Source organism: Lotus japonicus, chromosome 6, assembly GCF_012489685.1.
Source record: "Lotus japonicus ecotype B-129 chromosome 6, LjGifu_v1.2".
In the NCBI taxonomy this organism is placed as follows: Eukaryota; Viridiplantae; Streptophyta; class Magnoliopsida; order Fabales; family Fabaceae; genus Lotus; species Lotus japonicus.
The window spans coordinates 23,265,370-23,285,525 of record NC_080046.1 but is presented as its reverse complement, the minus strand read 5'-3'; the positions used below and the strand labels follow the sequence as shown (position 1 = coordinate 23,285,525).

The following is a 20,156-nucleotide window of genomic DNA, read 5'->3' as shown; positions in this document are numbered from 1 at the left end:
CTCCTTATCAAATTTGACCATATAGAACCCATGATCAATCACGATAATATCAAATCCACCAGTCGGCTTCCACAGGCTTCGCAACTCTTATTTCATAATGTTATAGCCGAAGTTCTTCCCTATCAATTTCACCACTAGAGCCTGTTTCCAAGGCTTGTTGAGTTCCTCCAATAACCAATGGTGGATATTTTAATATATCCTAACTGCGACTTTCAAAAGGACATTTTACTGTGATTTGGTTTGGAACCCAAGGAGAGATTCTGAGTGCACCTTGAGGAATGGGTGGAGAAAGTTCATCAAAACTAATAACCTTACTAAGAATCAAGCTGTATGGTTTGGAATCATAAAGATGATCCACATCTTATTCATGTTGGAGTCATAGATAAATTTATGTCGTAGATATGAGAACTTTATTTGAAAATTTTGCAGTTGTTTTTAATTTATCATGGTGGTTGATAATTAGATGAATTGGATTTTAAATCCAACAATTTTGTATTAGAACTAGTGTTACGCCCGTGGCCGACGAGGGCGGGGAGTGATCGTCGGTGCAGTGAGGCACGGACAAGGAGCGGCTCCTGGCAGGCTTCTAGGCGGAGGGGCACATGAATGAACCGATCTCACACCTGAACAAGAGGTATTCCGAGACTGTATAGGGATGGACTATACAATTGAGGAGGGCATAAAAGATTTGATTGATACTACTCATAACAACAAGTTGCAACTTCTTTTCGGAAGCCCAAGTCATAAGAACTCCATGGTTAAGTGTGCTTGCCTTGGAGCAATATTGTGATGGGTGACCTCCTGGGAAGTTTTTCCGGGAAGCGCGTAAGTGAGGACAAAGCGCGCTGAAAAGACTCGTGTTATTACCGTGAGACCAGTCTTCAAGTCGGGATGTTACAACTAGGATGTTGTTCCAGTTTTTCACCAAGACAATCTATGATCATTTTTAATTAAATATTGTTTCTTTTTATATACATTATATTATTTTATTTAAGAGTATTAGTATTACATATTTTATATTTTATAAATTATCTATAATTATTTACAGATGTGAAAAAAAATTGAAAAAATAATGTAATTTATTATGTATTCCATTTTTATATCTTAAACAAATTAATCAAACATAAAATGATATTTATATTTATTTATTATTTATATAAAAAATCTTAATCCATGTACTAAAAAATAAATTTTAATATATTCAGAATTATGCCCCGTGCAATGGCACACGTAATTAACTATACTAGTTTGAAAAAAAAAAAATAAAGATATACGAAATGTAGGTAAAAAAATAAAACTTGAAACAATGTCGAGTCCTTTCTCCTCTCCAAGGTATGCTACTCTGCTAGGGTTTCCCCTGACCCTGGCTCACGGCAGCTCACTCTTTCGGGTAAGGGCGGCGCGACCTCTGCAGATGGCGCGAGCGACGAGCAGGAAGTGGCCGGCGAGAACGATGGTGAAGATCCAGTTGAAGGAAGAAGTGAATCCTCATCGTTTACTCTCTTCGTCGACGGGATCTCAGAACCGGTGCACTACTACCAGATTCGCGACCTCTTTGGCTAAATCGAGGGTCGGCTGAACGTCTTTGTTTAGAAGCAGAAAAGGATTGGCAGGGCTTTTCGTTTCGGTTATGTCCGCTATTCTTCGCTGGATGTGGCTTAAATTTCCATCAAATTGTTCAACGAGGTGTTTGGGGGGGGGGGTCGATCCTTGCAGTGGCTCTTACAAAGTTTTCGAGAATGGGACGTGGCGATCAGAGGTTGGATGCAGCAGTTGTTCCAGGTTCGCTGATTGCGACTGGGTCTCTTCGGTCCGACGAGGGAGGAGCCTTGAAGGAGCGTCGAGATGGGGTCTTCTCCGCTGGCGAAGTGTTGATGATTTTAGGTATGCTCGTTCTTCCCCTGTCCAGGCTTGTCCAGCGCCGCTGTTGTTCCCGAAGATCGACTCCTCTTACAGGGGAGATGGGTTTGCGTTATCTGGTGGCGTGAGGTGTAATCCCATTGAGGTTTTGTTTCCTGAATTGGGGGTGGGCCTTGCTGGGTCTGTTTCTGGTGTTTGCTTGGGGTTGCCCGAGCCTACTTCCTCTCTCCTGCTCCAGGGCCGCAACTTCAACCAAAAGTTTCGGTCGAGGTGGTCGTGGACAATCCGAGGGTTGTGACTTCGCTGGTCCAGAGCTCTCCTCTGATTCTCCCTGAGGCTCGAGGTTATGAGGGTGCTTTGACGAGAGCTCGCAAGGATTACTTCTTTGTCAAACAACTTGGAGTCGTCCCGGAGAGTTCTGATGAGGAAGATATCCTCGGTCTTGCCCATCACCTAGTCAGTGGCGGATCCAGGACCCCAGGGTCAGGGGGTTCAAATTTTTCAAATGAGCAAATCGATAAAAATATAATTAAAAACAACTGTAATATGTTTATACATCAGAAATTATAACAAATCATAATTGTCCTCTACAGAGTCAATGTTATTCTTAGACATAGCACTATGGGGCTGCTATCATATTCTATAACAATGGTATGAAGTTTTTGATTCTTTGTTATCATGAAGTATTTCAAACTATTGCATATTTGCACAGCACAACAGGGATTAACCGACACTAGGGGGGATTTACCTTCTTTAGCTCCTTCAAAAGTAAGAATTGATATAGATTGCATAATGTCATATTAATAGTGATAAAGATTTCTCCTCCACATAGCCTATTATTGTGTCTTGTAGATTCTCCATGCATTATGCTATCAATGAATTTAAAATTCACAACCCAACACAATATATAATTCAAAGAATAACATACAAGGGTAACAAGGCTATTTTTCTTTCAGTTTGTTTTTTTGGATAAGCAAATTTGTATTAATATGAAGTACAAGAGGTACTTCAAACCCGAAACAAAGTAAAGTAGACAAAAAAGAAAACAAAAATTAGCACCAAGCAGGCACTACACATAAAGAAAAGTGGGATCAAGAGAGTAACAATTACAACTCAGGACCCGAAAGCAACAAAAGAGGAGAAGATTCACTAGCCCTATGCTGCTACAGAAAAACAGGATACTAATTCTCTAGCTCCATCCCCACTGTACAGAAACAATCTTCTATGATCAAAACAAAACGAGTAATGATATATACACACCTCATTTTTTAAACACTCCATTTCCACCTCTTTTTATTTCTATCTCTCTCATCTTATCATCTATCACATCTCATATTTTCTCTCTTTTACTTTTTATTTTCTTCCTATCTCTCTCACCATTCCACCTCTCCACCTCAAAAGAGAGGTGTGAATAAAACATCACTCAAACAAAACTCCTCCCTTGTAAATAATTCCAATTTCCACACCAGTTCTATTAAGTGAAGATAGAAACTAAAAACATAAGAGCATCCAGCCACGCAGAGGACAATCCAAGCCCATCAAATCTCTTGCTCTGAACACCAATAGCTCTGCCAAGTTACCCCACCTAAAGCATCTGCATACCCTGCATTCATTACCATGGATCCAAATCAACAAAATTATCCCACCATTCTAATGCACAACTCTGGTTGAGAAAGCCATTCATAAACAGAAAAATGGAAGCATTTCACCCTACTGTTTTCCCAGTGCCACACCCTAATAAGAGCCCCTTCTAACACCTCCTCACTTGCTACCTTTCCTCTGAATATTGACTTCATTTTTTTTTGTACGCCTACAAGGTGGTTCAAAAAAATGAAAAGGACCAAAAAAACCAGTAGATATCTGATTCATATTTTTGAACTACATAACTACTCTGACAGTATAACACCAACTCACGTGTAAACTAGAACTGAGAAGTTTATATTATGAAGGCCATTTGCTAAGCTAGAAAGTGTCAAGAACACAGAACATGAATGGCCTTAAGAACAGCATAGACAAAGTGAACAAATGCAATCACATCTTGACATTTCTCTTAATGCATTAATTGGTTCTAGCCTTCTAGGAGGCTATTTTCTTTGAAACTTTCACCGTTTAATTTTCATCATTACAGTAAAATTGAAGAACCTCAAAAAACGTTGATAGAACCCATTCTATAAGACCACTGATCACCATCATAGCTCATATGATAATCAGGTTGAACCATACGAGAAGCTCATGACTAAGGGCCTGTGCAAACTTTCTCTCCCTAAACTTGGTCAGGTACCTTACACTCCTAAGCCCAAATTTTGGTTTCCCAGAGTAGAATTTCAAAATTTCTTTGGAAAGAACATAACTTTACTAAAACCTTGTTTGCCTCATAAACTGAGAACATCTAAAACCTATGATTATAGAAAAATTACACAAATATATACTACAAAATACAAAGTGAGAATCAACCTAAGGTGATGGGTAGAAGGGAATCAATTTAGGGTTAGGGAAATCAGCCATACCTAGGGTAGAGCCTCAGAGCCTCTGCTGGACTGGTGGTCGGTGGACGGTGGTGGCGTGGTGGTGGCCGGTGGTGGTGGTGGTAGTTCGCGGCGTGCGGCGTGCGTCGTGCGAGAGGGTGAGGGCGTGGTGACTGGTGAGCCTGAATCGTGAGTGAGAGGGTGAGAGCGTGAGTCTGTGAGTGCGTGAGAGAGAGGAGTAAGTGAGGGTCTGGGTGCAAATATAAAATCTCAAGGGGTTCAAAAAAAAACATTACAAGGGGAGGTAAGTATAATTTTTTTATTTTTCAGGGGGTTCATCTGAACCCCCTGACTTGGCTGTGGGTCCGCCCCTGCACCTAGTGGCTAGTAGCGAACCATCCGAGGCTCTACGGAGGTTCTTAGCGGGTCCTGACTGTTGTTGGGTTTTGTTTTGGTGTTTTTAGTTGTTCCTAGACTGGTTTTGTTGGCTTTTTAGTGGTTGCTTGGGTGGATAGGTTTTCTTTGTTGGGGTTTTGGTCGGGTTCTTGGTTGTTGGGGGTTTTTGTTGTTGTCGCCTTGCGGATTTTGCGTCGTTTAGTGGTTATCTTTAACGGTTCTTATCCGCTTGAGAGTGCTCTCTCCTTTTATATATATATATATATATATATATATATGACAAAGGCTACGGTGCACAACCGATCAAATGGTGTGTACGCATACACGAGCGAAAATAACTGTTGGATATAATAATTAAATAAATGAACGGTTGTGATGCATTACCGGGTACTAGCCATGTATGTTTCACTTTTAATTGTTGTTTCCTCCTTCGGAATTAAATAAATTGCAAAAGAATGCTCCTACATAATTGCTATAGTAGGCCCGTGTGAAATTGCAAAGTTGCCCTGTATTGTAACGGAACGGCCCCAACCGCCATTCTTTCCCTTCTTCATTATTCGTTATCCCACCTGCAACTTAAGTTGGGGGAGCTCGACATCAACCGATTTTGTGCCAGATATTCAAATCAATCAACCCAGATCATGATGCACGCTTGAACTCATGATGCATGAAGGAACCCAGATCACCATTTGTGAACCAGCCCGGAATCAAAGACCCCGAGCTTGTTTCCTCTGTTTGGACCTCTCTGAAATGGGGTGAGGGTGAGGGTGAGGGTGAGCTCGAAATCAACCCAGATAGTTTTCCAGACATTCGATTAAAGTGACGACACCCGATGCATGAATCAATTTCGTTGGCTAGATCTTCTGGCTGGACCTCGATGAAAATTCGTGAAAAAGGATTCATGACATGGAAAGAGATGTTTGAAAACTTTACAAGAGGTTCGTATCTCATCTATGGTTGAAAACATTGTGATTTATGGTTTTTTTTCCTTGCCTAAATTTTCCCTTAATTTGTGCATGATGAATGCAATGGAATGTGCCTAAATTTTGCCTTGGTTTGAGCATGATGAATGCAATTGAATGACTAATTGGTAGTATGAATTGCAAGATAAAGTCTTGTCATGCAAGATAAATTTTCCCTAGTTTTCAATGCCTTTTATTGCAATGTAGTTAAGTCAGTTTGTGTGAATCACGTAGTGCTTAATACTGCTTGATGTAATGGTAAATTTTGATCCATAAATCAGTTTTCTCGACCAAATGTGGTATTGAATTGATAATGTTTAGTTCTGATGGTCATATGTTGATGTTGTTGTCCAAATGTGAGAGTTCATTAGCTTAAATGTGAGAGATTGGCTTGCCAAAATTAGACTTCCTACTAATTCAATATTTTGCAAGTGATAGTGTCCCATAGGAGCATGTGATTTGAAACCAAGAACCTCCTTTAATTAAAAGCATTGCAATAGCTAAGTACAGCCCCAGTACAACAGCAAAAAGACCCTTTCCTACAAAATAAATGCCCAGATTAGATGGATCCAAAAGATTGGGCATTATCTAATCTCATCAGCTCTTAATTGGACTAAATAAGAAAAGGGCCAAGAACACATTGGGCCACTTAGGTCATAAAAGACAACACAAAGTCCAAGTACACATTGGGCCAACTACATAAAAGACATAGACATAGACATAGACATAAACAAAACATAGGACCAACTACATAAAAGGCAATAACATTTTTGTGTTGCAATAGGATTCAGCCTTCATCTGCAATTCTGCTCTGCACTGGTTGTGTAGTCCTTGCAACAAGCCAATGCAAATCTTCATGCGAACTGAATCTTCATCAATCTACATCACATAGGCAAAACCAAATATAGTATAGTTTAGGGCAGGGTCATAGTTTAGTGACTATGGAGTATTTATGAATAGATATTTTGGACTTAGAGAAGAAATTTTTAATCACCTCTCCACATATGTGTGGATTGAAAAATTCTTCCATATCCATCCAATGAAGGACCCAAACTGCAGAGTTATAACTACAATGTAATGAAAAAGGTCCAGTTAATTTCCTCATGAAGAAAACTAATTGCAGGAAGGAAATATTGAAAGTGATATTTACTATCTTCCAGGTCCAGTATTGTTGATCCCATCAACAACTGAAATCTCCCATCCTTCCACTCTAAGAAGTTGAGTTAGGCTGTTTGATGTCATGTATTGAGTGAAAACAATTTGAGATATTGCTGCACACTAGGAAAACCAACAAAAATGTCGTTATGAATATTTAGTGTAAAGTGAAGTTAGATCTACTCTAGTAGGTACTCTAGTAGGGCCAACTTGAATAAAGCTTCTTACCAATCCCCTGATAGTATTTTTTCTTGTCAAATCATTCATACTCATACAACCTGATTCCAAGAAGTAAACCATTTGGTTTGTGACAGAAATTACTGCCATGTACCAAAGACCACAACAATCCTCAATGGGAATGTAAACCTAATCACAATTATCATTGTAATAATATTTTTATTATATTTTTATTATGCAAAAAAGAACTTTGATTGAGTGACATACATAGTGTAGATTATCAAATGCTGGCATCCAGTCTTTGAGGTATTTCTCAGTGAGTGTGCTATGGTTTGTCCCTTTCATAACATCCACCTGGAAGATTAAAAAGAAAAAAGGAATATTTAGGTTACTAATGAGTCTTTGAGGTATTTCTTAGTGAGTGTTCTAGGGTTTGCCCCTTTCAATGTTGTTACATTACTTACAACAAATGAGGGTGGAAAAGCCCACACTGTTGGTGTAGGTGTCAAGCTTTGGATCCAATTGATTTTCAAGGCCATAAACATCACATTCTAAAAAACAATAGTGTTAGGCATCTAGCTCATGCATGCCATTATCTATTTAAGAGTTAATCAATATTTATGAAAATATCTTTCTTGCCAATATCATAGGCTCATGGCATGCCTATTGTAGCAAACCCTTAAGTTACCTCTTTTTCCACTATGACACCTGGACACAATCGTTGAAAATCCTTACGTGTACCATAAGTCTCACCCATGAGGAATAGAACTTCGCTATAAGTGTGAGTATTGTTCCAAAGTTAGAATCATTTCAATGTACAAAGTGAATTGTAATTTGGAAGATTTTTTACCTTGGATCCAATGTATTGCTGAACACATAATCAACAAGGTTTTCTTGGTCAGTGTTCAAACCCATTTGTGTAGTTGGCATGAACAAATTTGTCAACTTCTGTGAAGAAAACACCATAAACATGTAAAGTAAAATAATATCAGAAATATTAGGTGTTAAGTTAAGGTTTATGGTAATTCCAACACTTGTTTAACCTTAGGAGAACATGGTGACACACTTCTTAGTACATCACATGCAGGTTTCTTTCCCCTAGCAACATCCATGTTTCTGCTACTTCCAGGTAGTTGTTGATCAGTTTTTATGTCAGCATCCACAGATAAAGCTGACTCGATCTTAACTTTTTTGTTTCTATTATCAGTTGGTGAATGAGTGAATGACAACCTCCTTGCTTGAAGTGCAGCAGAGTTGACAACATTAACCTGTAAATATTCATTTCATGTCTATTATTTTACCTTCCAACACTGAAATAAAAAATTTACTAAGTCAAAATGAAAGTAATACATACAAGGGTTTGATGGGGCTTTGCACTTTGAACTCTGCGGAAAGCACTACCAACAACCTTCTTGGTTGTGAACTTTTCATGTTGGAAGGTCTTTTTAACATTTGATAGTGAAATATGCATTCTGGACACATGGTTGTCAGCCAAGTTCACTCCTTCATCATAATGAGTAGCATCATCATCATCAGATGATATGTCCATTATAACCTTTGAGAGCACATGCGATGGTGGAATTTCCCTGGTTTGTTGAGTGTTTAGGTGTTAATGTGGTTTTTTGTTTGATCCTTGAAGGAGGTGTAACATGCACCTCCTTTTTTTTGTTTCCAACCATATCAACTTTTAGGGTCATTTGGAATCTTGAGAATGCGTTGGATATGTTGGCTTGATGTAAAGTCAGAACCTGTTTCAAGTCCTTAGTAATAGTTAGGCATTGGTCTTCCATAGCTTCCATACGACGCTCAATTCCCTACACAAAAGTGATATCGTATTGTTTAATAAACACATGGTGATATTTTGATTGCAAAATAATGAAGTGGTTGATATTGTAGACACACCCGGATGCATCTATTTTGATCACAGATTGCATTTAAAATCCCTTGGATGCCAAGACTTATTTCATTCCATCTCTTTTCCATTACCTAAAAAAGGGGTTAAAAAGTCAAGGATGTTATGGTTGGTGAGATACAGAAGAAGTGAAGAATGGAAAATAGACATAAGGGAATAGAAACATACCACCATCAAGTGGTCCCTTCGAGCATCGAATTGAATGCAGTCCCCCATTCCTTCTTGAAGATCTTGTCCCCTGTGTGGAACAAGTAGTATACTTTAACACCTTGGACTTAATAACCCTACCACTTTTAAAAAAATGCACCAAGAAAGTAAGTTCTTACCCACTCTCACCATTCCGATTTGAACTGCTCATGTTAAACCAAACCAACCAAGTAGAGGTTCAGAGATTGAGTTAGTAAGTGAGAATGAGAATGAAGAGTTTAATGGTTAGTTGTGCCATCTACTTATACAAGAACATGTGGCATCCAATGTTGGTGTAGTGAATGACAAAAGAGGTAGTGTAAGACCCTAACCTTGCTTATGTATTGCTTAAGTGATTTATTTGTTGAATTGGAGAGCCAGAATATTTTGGTGAAGCTATGCAAGGGAATGAATCTATCAAGTGGGAGTTAGCAATGAAAGACGAGATGACGTCCCTTCAAACGAATGGAACATGGTCTCTGACCAAGTTACCAGAAGGAAAGAAAGCTCTACAGAACAGATGGGTCTATAGACTGAAGGAAGAATCTGATGGCAGCATAAGGTACAAGGCAAGGCTTGTAGTGAAAGGGTTTCAGCAGAAGCAAATAATTGACTTCACAGAGATTTTTTCTCCAGTTGTCAAAATGACCACTATAAGAGTTATCCTGAGTATTGTAGCTGCAGAGAATCTTCACTTGGAGCAGTTAGATGTTAAAACTGCATTCCTACATGGGGATTTGGAAGAAGAGATTTATATGACACAACCTAAAGGTTTTGAAGTTCCAAGCACGAAGAATCTTGTATGCAAGCTTCACAAAAGCTTGTACGGTCTGAAGCAGGCACCGAGACAGTGGTACAAGAAGTTTAATGAGTTTATGAGCAACTCAGGTTTTAATAGATGTGAAATGGATCATTGTTGCTATGTTAAGAAATTTGCTCATAGTTATATTATTCTTGCTTTGTATGTTGATGACATGTTGATAGCAAGATCAAATATGACTGAAATTGACAGGTTGAAGCAACAGACGTCAGAAAACTTTGAGATGAAGGATCTTGGTCCAACCAAACAAATCCTTGGTATGAGGATTTCCAGAAATAGATCAGAAGGTGTTCTGAAGTTGTCTCAAGAGAAATATGTTGAAAAATTACTTGACAGATTCAATGTTGGAGATGCCAATACCAGAAGCACCACCCCTTTGGGAAATCACTTAAAGTTTTCAAAGAAGTAGTCCCCACAAACAGATGAAGAAGAAAGTCACATGTCAACAGTTCCATATGCATCTACAGTAGGGAGCTTGATGTATGCTATGGTTTGTACCAGACCTGATATAGCACATGCAGTGGGAGTTGTCAGCAGATTCATGTCAAACCCTGGGAAGGAGCATTGGGAAGGTGTAAAGTGGATACTGAGATATCTGGAGGGTTCTTCAAGAATGTGTCTATGCTTTAGAAGAAACGATCTCACTTTACAGGGTTTTTCTGATGCAGATCTAGGAGGAGGCTCGGATGGTGGAAAAAGCACCACAGGTTATATTTTAACTTTAGGAGGAACTGCTGTGAGTTGGAAGTCTAAACTTCAAAATGGAGTTGCTCTCTCAACCACTGAATCAGAATATGTTGCAATTTCAGAAGCAGCCAAGGAGATGATATGGCTGAAGAGTTTTCTCAAAGAATTGGGAAAAGAACAAGATGTTCCTCCATTGTTTAGTGACAGTCAAAGTGCTATTTGCCTTGCAAAAAATCCTGTCTTTCACTCCAGATGCAAGCACATACAGATGAAGTATCACTTCATCAGAGAACTTATCAATGATGAAGAATTATCTCTGTTGAAGATCTTAGGATCAGAGAATCCAGCTGATATGTTGACTATGACTGTTACAGCTGATAAGCTGAAGCTTTGCATTACCTCAGCTGGCCTTCGAGGATAATTGAAGACGAAGGCGCTACACTAGGTGGAGAGCAGATTAGCTTATTGCTTACAAGAAGTACTACAATTAGACTCCAAGTGTGAGAATTGTTATGTTATGTAGTCTATTTGTAGTCCTACATCGCTTATGTAGTCTATTTGTAAGTCCCACATCGCTTAGAATACGGAGGAGGTTGACTTACTCCTACTATATATAAGCACCTCATTGTAAGCATTATACAAACCAAAAAGAAATATTACTACCTAGTGTAGTCGTGGACGTAGGTACACACATTGTGTTCCGAACCGCGTTAAAAATTCCTGTGTGATTTTTCTTTCTCTCTTCTCTCCTTTCTCTTATTGCTCCCAACACTTTCATTCCAAGTCTTTTCATACACATTCCAACTCAAGTGGACTGCCACTGAAATCAACAAAAGAATTAAAAATAGGTTAGTCAACAAAGAAAAGCACAATCCAGTATGTAAGCAAATTATGTAAATGCCAAAGGGCTTACTAACATTTCCATGACATTTCTTGATCCACAACACTACCCAACATTTTCATATGATTCTTCTTGGGTAGGCACAGTCTCCGCATTAGTATTTTCTGTCATCTGGCGTGCTTGAGTTCCACGCTTGCAAGTAGTTTTATTATGACCATATCGGTGACATTGTGAGCACTTCCTACTCCCTTTCCTCTTGTTGCCTTTGTTTTTGCCAGCTGCACTTGACGGACTTGGACAACCAGTACCTTTAGTCCTAACAACATTAGGATCTTTAAGGCCAATAAAGGAATTACCCAAATCATCAACTTCTTCATCACAGTCCTTGATTGCCCTTGACTTCAATTATTGCACAGCTTTTGTCGTTCGATCTCTTTCATTATGAAAATCTTCAAGCCTACGACAGGTAAATGAGGCTAATTCCCTGTATTGACTCATCAAGGCACCATACCTACTAATCAAAAAGGAATCCAAGTGTTTTGTTCCTAACATTGCATTCTTGTCCACATCATCCTTTGCAAAAAATGTCCATCTCGGCAGGACTAGACATTTTGGCAATTCACAGACATCAAGATAAACAAGGACTGCAAGTACATGGTGACAAGGAAGACCCATGGATTCCATCTTTTTGCAAGCACATTGGAAAAAAAATGCAGAAGGCTGAAATGAGACATGCCACTCACGTCCAGAACCACGATATTTTGAAACCAAAAATATATACTGGCTGGATGTTTCTTTGTAGCCTACAACAATGGAATCTCCTGACCTATGTAGTGCAGCACGATACATGGAGAATATCTCCCTTGTAAAGACATTGGCACCAGACCTCTCAAGATTTTGGAATTTAGTCTCCAACACAGCCTCACCATAAGATGAATTAAAGTTAGCTTCAATTTCTTTATACCTAATATGATTCATCAACCTGCATAAGTGTTGGATCAGCTCTGTTATATTACACCTTGAATTAACAAACTTCCCAATTTTGGAATGATGACCCTCACAACGGGATGTTGTGCGAAATCCAGCAAAAAAGTTTCCACGCATATGCGATGCAGCCCACATACTCCTTTTTTCATACATTTCCTGAACCCATCCATTATCATGCAACTCAAACTTATCCACCATCTCTGTCCATTTTTTTTCCATGTCCCTATGTCATAATACCCAGCAAGCATGGAATGGTTGAATGCAGCAGTAAATTCAGGATTATGCAAGTTTGAGGTTACATTCTGACTCAAATGCCAAGCACAAAGCATGTGATGGGATTGAGGTAGCACAAGCTTTATTGCTTTCTTCATTGGAATATCCCCATCTGTGATGACTGACGTAGGTGCCTTGTCTTTCATAACTTCCATTAGTCTTTGGAGTAACCAAACATATGCATCTTCCTTTTCATTCCCAACAATTGCAGAAGCAAACACAATGGTTTGTTGATGATGATTAACCCCGCAAAAAAACACCAGAGGACACCTATACTTGTTTTTACCGTACGTGGCATCAAAAGCAACCACTTCACCAAATGCCTTGTAATCAATTTGGCTCATTCCATCACTCCAAAACAGGTGCTCCAATTTACCTTCACCATTCTCTTTGTACCGAAAAAAAAGCTCGGGGTCAGATATTTGTAATTGTTTCAAGTACTTTAATGCGGCCACACCATCAGATTCATGTTCTGCCCTCTGTTTTCCTACTTGATTATAAATGGCTTTCTGTCTAAAACCAACATTCTCATAACCACCTGACTGCATTGCAAAGGAACTAAAAATATCATGTGCACCTATACTGTAACACCCCGATTTCCGGGTGTCACTTTAGTAACTCCAAAATAAAATAAAGCGGAAAAGCAGATATTATTTTTTTCATTTTCTTTTTAAATAGAAAGATTTTTCGAAATAAAGACTCAACCCAATCGCGATTAACAACGACTAATATACAATATAGGTACGGTCCTCGCTGTAACTAAAAGCATCGTCACGAGTGTCCTCAAGTGACGGAAAGTAACACCAAGTAACTGAAAGTAGTGCTCGCAGGCAAATAAGTGCGACCCATAGTTAGAGTCATAAGTTTTATAAATACAGTCCTCCAAGAAAGTAAGTCAGCCCAAAACGGCCTCCAAAAGACTTCCTACATCCGACAAACTCCATGTGATCCTCATGGAAGAGAATCACACAAAAATCTAATAGTCGGGGACCTACCCTAACCCAAGATAAGAAATGACAATCATAGCTATGACAACGACACCCGATATACTACACCCCTAATATCGACCCTCATCCAATCCTGCATGAAGTCTGGGTCCACGCCGAAGGCTCAGTAGTAGTCATTTCGCTCCGGGTCTTCCCCGAACGACGAAGCATCACGAAACAATCTGTCAACGACATCTGACAAAAAGGGCATACATAGCCCCCCAAACACAGGTAGCACGCTCAAGGGTCAACTTACGGAATATAGTATAGAGAATACAAGACAACAGGTAAAGTATAAGGGGTATATATATATATATATATATATATATATATATGTTGTATATATATGTATAAGTTCTGCATTGTCTACCTTAAGGTTTATACATAGCATGTTATCAAATCTCTAATACAATTCAATCATCAAAACACATAATGATGTTTATCAACATCAAATCATTAAAACACATAACGATGTTTATCAACATCAAATCATCAAGATCTCAACAAATATAGTTAGAGTGCATGATATGTCAATGCAACGTCAATTCAAAGGTTCCGGAAGAAGTAGGCTGGGCACGATCGAGTCGGTCCTAACACTGGCATTGTGTCGACCATAACCCTCAGGTGTCACTTACAGTCTTGACATAGCCGGATCAGTCCTAACCCTGTGGGTCGACTTTTCCCTCCGCTATGCCTGACATCAACAGGTCGATCCTAACCTTACGGTCGATCATATCCCCCATCGAATGCCCGATGTACCCGAAGGCATGCTGTACCCGAAGGTATATACTGTACCCGAAGACATATACTGTACCCGAAGGCATATACTGTACCCGAAGGTATATACTGTACCCGAAGGCATATACTGTACCCGAAGGTATATACTGTACCCGAAGGCATATACTGTACCCGAAGGCATATACTGTGGTCATAGACCAAAACTTGCTTAATCAGCAAAAGTGTTAGAGTTCATTGACTCTACTGTACCCTAAGGTAAATGTCGATTCTGCGACAAAAGACAGATAACTATAAAAAGAGTGCAATCACTCTTGATGACTTCTTGAGTCATCTGACTCATCAAATTTCGATGGTCAAAAACTGCTCAGCGAGCGAAAGAGTATAAACATACTCAGAAACTTATGAGCTTCCCCAAAACTTCGATTCGGCGACACTTCTCATTTTCCAAAACTAATATCCAAATCCTAGAAGTTCATTTGAGATCCTTAACATTTAATTAAAAGAGTTTGAATGTTGTTTAAAGCATTATGGAATTTCTCATGAAAATATTTTCTTTCCAAAACTATAAGTTCAAAAGATCCCGATATCCCCAAAATCCCATGATAATGTCTTGAAACCACAAAAGAAGACAAGAGTCTGAACCTTAGTTCGTCTTGTCGAGATAAACCCTTAAGAATTCGCCACCAACGGGGCATAACTAACTGTTATTCCTCACATTTTGGTAGTCCACGAATAAACGATATAAATTGCACCATATGGTCAGCATATTCCAATAATAATTGCATGTTCCAAAATAATGTGCATAAGTATTCACATAGCCTAAGATTAACCATTTAATCACTTAGCAAGTATGGCATGTGAATCAAGTAATTGCGGTAAAACATAACCCTGTACTATCCACTAGGAAGCAGTAAGACGGAAACCAGTAAACGGCCGAAGCCTTTTAGAAAAAGGAGACACACGCCTCATATTAGTTTCACACGGCCAAAGCCTCAAAACATTTTCTCCAATCAAAGCGATAAAGAAACATAAATAAGCAAGTCGAAATTATCGACGCCTAAAGCATTAGCTAGCAGTGTAAGTTGCCCTTACCTCTAGTTCCTCCAGAATCACAGTGTAAGTCACACTCACAAGCTTGCTCAGTCAAGTCCAAGGCTTCCACAAACGAACCTTAGAGCAAACAAAGCAAGAATCAATCAAAATAAGTCGGTACAATCGAAACAATACTAACTAACGTTAGACAAAGCTCAAGAAGCTTCAGAGTACAACATTTAGGCACGAATGGAAGGGCTTTCCCCGAATGGATGAGTTTTGACTCGATTCAAGTTTTGTACAAAAACACTTTATTCGCTAAAACGTGCATAATTCGAGCTACAGAACTCGGAATGACACGAAACCAAAGCCAAAATTTCGACAACGGAGAGAGCTACGCTATAACTCAGGTCAAACCGACCCAAAAATTATTTTTGGACACGGTACCACACCAAATAAGTTTCGGCCACTATCAAAATAGGTTTTCCCGAACTTTTTCTTCGATCTAATTTAATTCCTAGGTATTCTTACGCGATATCTAGGCTAGGGAAACTCTCAGAAAAATTATAGGGTCGAAAACTAACACAGGGGTATTATGGTCAGTGTTTTTAGCCTGAAAACTCAAAGTCGGAATTTTGAGAAATAAATTTGATGAGCGTGTTCCTAACGACATTTATAACAACTAATCCTACTGACACTAAACTCAGTCGAAAGTTTTTAATCCAAAGAACGAAGCTTTGGTTAGAAAATGGGTATTTTCACATAATCGAAGCTCTGCGACGATTCGGCGAGATTCAGCAGAAAACAACCGGATATTCATGCTCTTGGGCATGTAGGCAATAAGTTTAAACACTAAAATCAAGTTATTTGGACAGTTTTACAAAAAGCTCAAAACTTTGAGCACAGAAAACAGAAAGATATAGAGAAAAGCGACTGAATTTACGATCAGAGGTAAGGAATAACATCTATACCTCGAGGTCTACGCGTAGCAACAAACGGTGCAACGATCAGGCAAGAATCGGCGAAAAGCTCTCCTCCCCTCTCCTTCCTCAAGCTCGCGGCCTTGGTGTGGCAATGGTGAAGAATTTTTGGTTTTTCTCCTATTTATAGGAGATGGAAAACGCGGGAAAAAGAAAATTTTGCGATTCCGATTTTTCCTGTGCATTCCTCTGTGAATTCTAAGATAGGTTCTGGCGACAGAATTCCAGAACTCGAAACAGGTTTCTTGAAATTTAAGCAAACGATCCAAAGTCAGTGTAAATCGATTTTACCCGAAAAACTACTTCTTGCAGTTGATGTCGGATGAGAAAACTTCTTTCTGAAGAAAGATGAGAAACATCGAAAGAAATGGGTGTACGCGTGTGGAATATTCGTTTGAAGTTCCGAATAGAAAAAGTCTCCATCGACAGTTTATTTTAAGGTTCTTGAGCTATCAGAGATTCAGTTTCGGCAAACTTCCGAGAATTAGATTCGGGCGTTCGTACATTCCAGGGTTTCAGATCGAAACGCTTGTCATGGAAAGGATTAAGAGAAGTTCTAACATTCCTCTGAAGATTTTTGGAATTAGTTCCTATAGTGCTTTAAAAGTAAATTAATCGTTTACTAACGCTCTTGCCCTAGGCGTAAGCGAATAAGACTCGCGTTATAACTTATATCGATTTTAATACTATTCCTAGTCTTTTCCTGAACTTTCTCCTTCATAAATTTATTCCATTCGGTAAACAATTGTTCAGGTTTCCTTCACGATACATCGAAACCTAATCGTGGTTAGGAATTTAATTAATTAATTCTATAACGGAAATTTTGGGTCTCACATATACCAGCCATCCTCATGTTATTCATTTGCACAACATCAGACTCATTCATTTTCCTATAAGCAGGCAACATTCCACAAGATAGTCCATCCAAAAGTTCATGATTATGTGCAAATGCAAAAATAGTTACATACCAACGTCGAGTAACAATATGGATGTGGACTCTGAACTTGGCTTCACATCCTAGCCTTGTCTCATTTTTTGCCCGTCGCTTTCGGCTGAGTCGACGTTTCCCTTCCCTAGAGCACACAAAGGTCTGTTGCAATACTTCATGACTTGTTTTGCTCCGCAAAATACTGCTTTTACGAACTGAGAACCCATTCACCCTTCCATACCAAGTATAGAATAAATAAGCAATATCCAAGCTAATGAAGCTCATCATTGAGACTTTGTCAGGACATAAATTCTTAAGATCAATCATTAGGATGTCATCTTCATTGTTGATATCTATTGTTGCATCAGTACCTTCAATATGGGTTTCCTCTTCATACTCAAAGTCCACACTATGGTCTTCTCCATTTTTATCTTCCACATTCAACTCATCCAAATCCTAAGACAAACAAATTTACAAAAGATAAGACAAACATACATGCATATCTATGGCACCCATTTCTATCTATAGCCATATGACACCTGCAATTTTTTCATGGTTCAATATGTTAATTACCTCTGACATTTTATCAGCATCTTTCAACGACCCACTCTGTTCACTGTTTCTATTCAAGCATCCCGTGCCACCATAGCTTATCTCGGTTGAGTTTGCCATTCCAAATCAACAAACCTGGAAGCTCGAACGAGAGGATCGAAATCAACAATCGATTCAATTTTTTAAACAGATTAATTAACAAAATCAACCCATTTTGAAAACATATTCACTGTTGGGACCAAAATCAAACCAAAAAAATGGAGAAACCGATAAATGTAGGCAAAATTGTAAATGAAATACGATGAGGATGTACCGTGGAGATAGTAAACGAAGCTCAAATGCCGTCGAGATAGAAGATGAAGCTCAGATCGAATGATGGAGCTCAGATCGGATGATATGTGCGTGCCACAGGAAAGAGAAACTACAAGGCACAAGCTGAGGGAAAGCAACTTATGTAATTTTTTAAGTCAACCTTAACGAACCCGGAACCAATCAAAAAACCCCGTTTTGCAAATATGTAAATATGACAATTTTTTTTTTTATTAATAAAACTCTTTTTTTACCGGTGGTAACCGGTCAACTCGCTCATGCACCCATACACCACATGTGCCGGTGATGCACCCTAGCCTTTGCCTATATATATATATCTTTAACTTTCTATAAAAAAAGAAATGTAGGTAAATGAAAGTAAAGAGATTAAGCTAAAAAAGAAAGGTGTCAACATGAGTACTCTAGTGGGGTGTTGGGCAAGGGTACGTAAAATTTCATTTCGTCTAGTATCTTTTTCTCCATTTTGACTGGTGACTTGCAAATTCAAATTAAATGAATGAGGAAAGCAAGAATCAACATTCCATTTTCTCAAATATGGGACCCAGCTATAAATGGTGGACCTCACATGACAAATTGGATTATATGCTTGTAACGCAAGAAAAACCCTATAGTTTATAATGCTAACTTCTGTTTGTTATCAGGGAAGGTTTATTCTGCTTCAGTTCATTCCTCTGACAAACCAAATTCAAATATAAACCTTTTTGACCCTTTATTGTACACAACGTTTACTTTTGCTATTATTATTAATTAATATTATCATACTCTTGGAATGTTCTGAAGTTTGGCAGATTGGCAGAACTTGGTTCCACTTTTGGATATTATTCTGTTGACTAAGTTGATTCCTTTGATCGCATGTTCACATTCAAAAACTGCAATAGTTTATGAATTAAAACGTTACATCCGCCGGCTCTTGTATCACGATTAACGACTACAAAGGTAAACTTAATCTTTATGTTTCCTAAAAAATTAATTTTCCAACTATTCTTAATAAAATTAGGATCTCTTTACTATTCATTTGCAACTAATGAGTTACACCACAGTTGTATCAATGTTAAGTTTCTTAAACATTGAGGATTCTTTCTATCCTATGGAGAGTGAGTTAACGGGAGAAATTTACACGTACACTTAATTAATATGATACATTACACGTACACAATAAATATCTAAACACACATATTTAATGTTACTGCATGATAGCGGAAGTGATAAGAACTATGAGACATATAAATTGAGTACTGGGAGAGATTCTAGATTCAATCTCAAGAGGGTGCAATTTATCTTTTTATATATCAAAACAAAATCCACATGTTCATCTTTTTCTTCGTTTTTGTTTTTATTTTTCAAATCACTCCCATGTTTTTCTTCTCGTCAATGTGTTTCCTTACAAACTATGATACTAATGCAACTCAAAATTAGCAACTCTATTACTCTTGCCCAACATAGTTTAAGCTTTTACAACTATGATACTAATGCAATTAAGAATTAGCAACTCTATTACTCTTGCCCAACATAGTTTAAGCTTTTAGAATAATTAATTTTTTAACATTGTATGAGAGGTTAGTATGATCAAGCAGTTATAGAGTTCGATTCTTGTCACCCCACGAGCTCTTGTGTGTGAGAACATTTTAGAAATAATAATATAAAATCATTTGTATGACTCTTACTCTATAGCTTAAACTTTTAGGATAATTGGTTCCATGTTTGATTTTGATAAAATTTAATTATTAGGTGGGTGTACAAAGTAGAGAATAAAATTTGGTTGAAACCCAATAAAGACCCAAGTTGATAAAAAGTTCATAACTAACCAAAGGCAAATGTTGCATGGGGTCCAAAATGGAGCGCGCATGCCTCACTATAAATTAAGCTTGAAGACAAGTGCTCTCACACAA

General features: G+C 38.4%; 1 protein-coding gene across 1 annotated transcript; it reads right to left on the bottom strand.

The window, feature by feature from the left end:
- Positions 1-11,566: 11,566 nt before the first annotated feature.
- LOC130725118 (protein FAR1-RELATED SEQUENCE 5-like) lies at positions 11,567-18,057 on the bottom strand. The gene is made up of 5 exons (XM_057576371.1): positions 17,959-18,057; positions 17,560-17,841; positions 12,764-13,263; positions 11,973-12,671; positions 11,567-11,855 (listed from the first exon to the last, which is right to left on the bottom strand). The coding sequence occupies exons 1-5, from the start codon at positions 18,055-18,057 to the stop codon at positions 11,567-11,569; spliced, it is 1,869 nt and encodes a 622-aa protein (XP_057432354.1).
- Between the last annotated feature and the right edge of the window lie 2,099 nt (positions 18,058-20,156).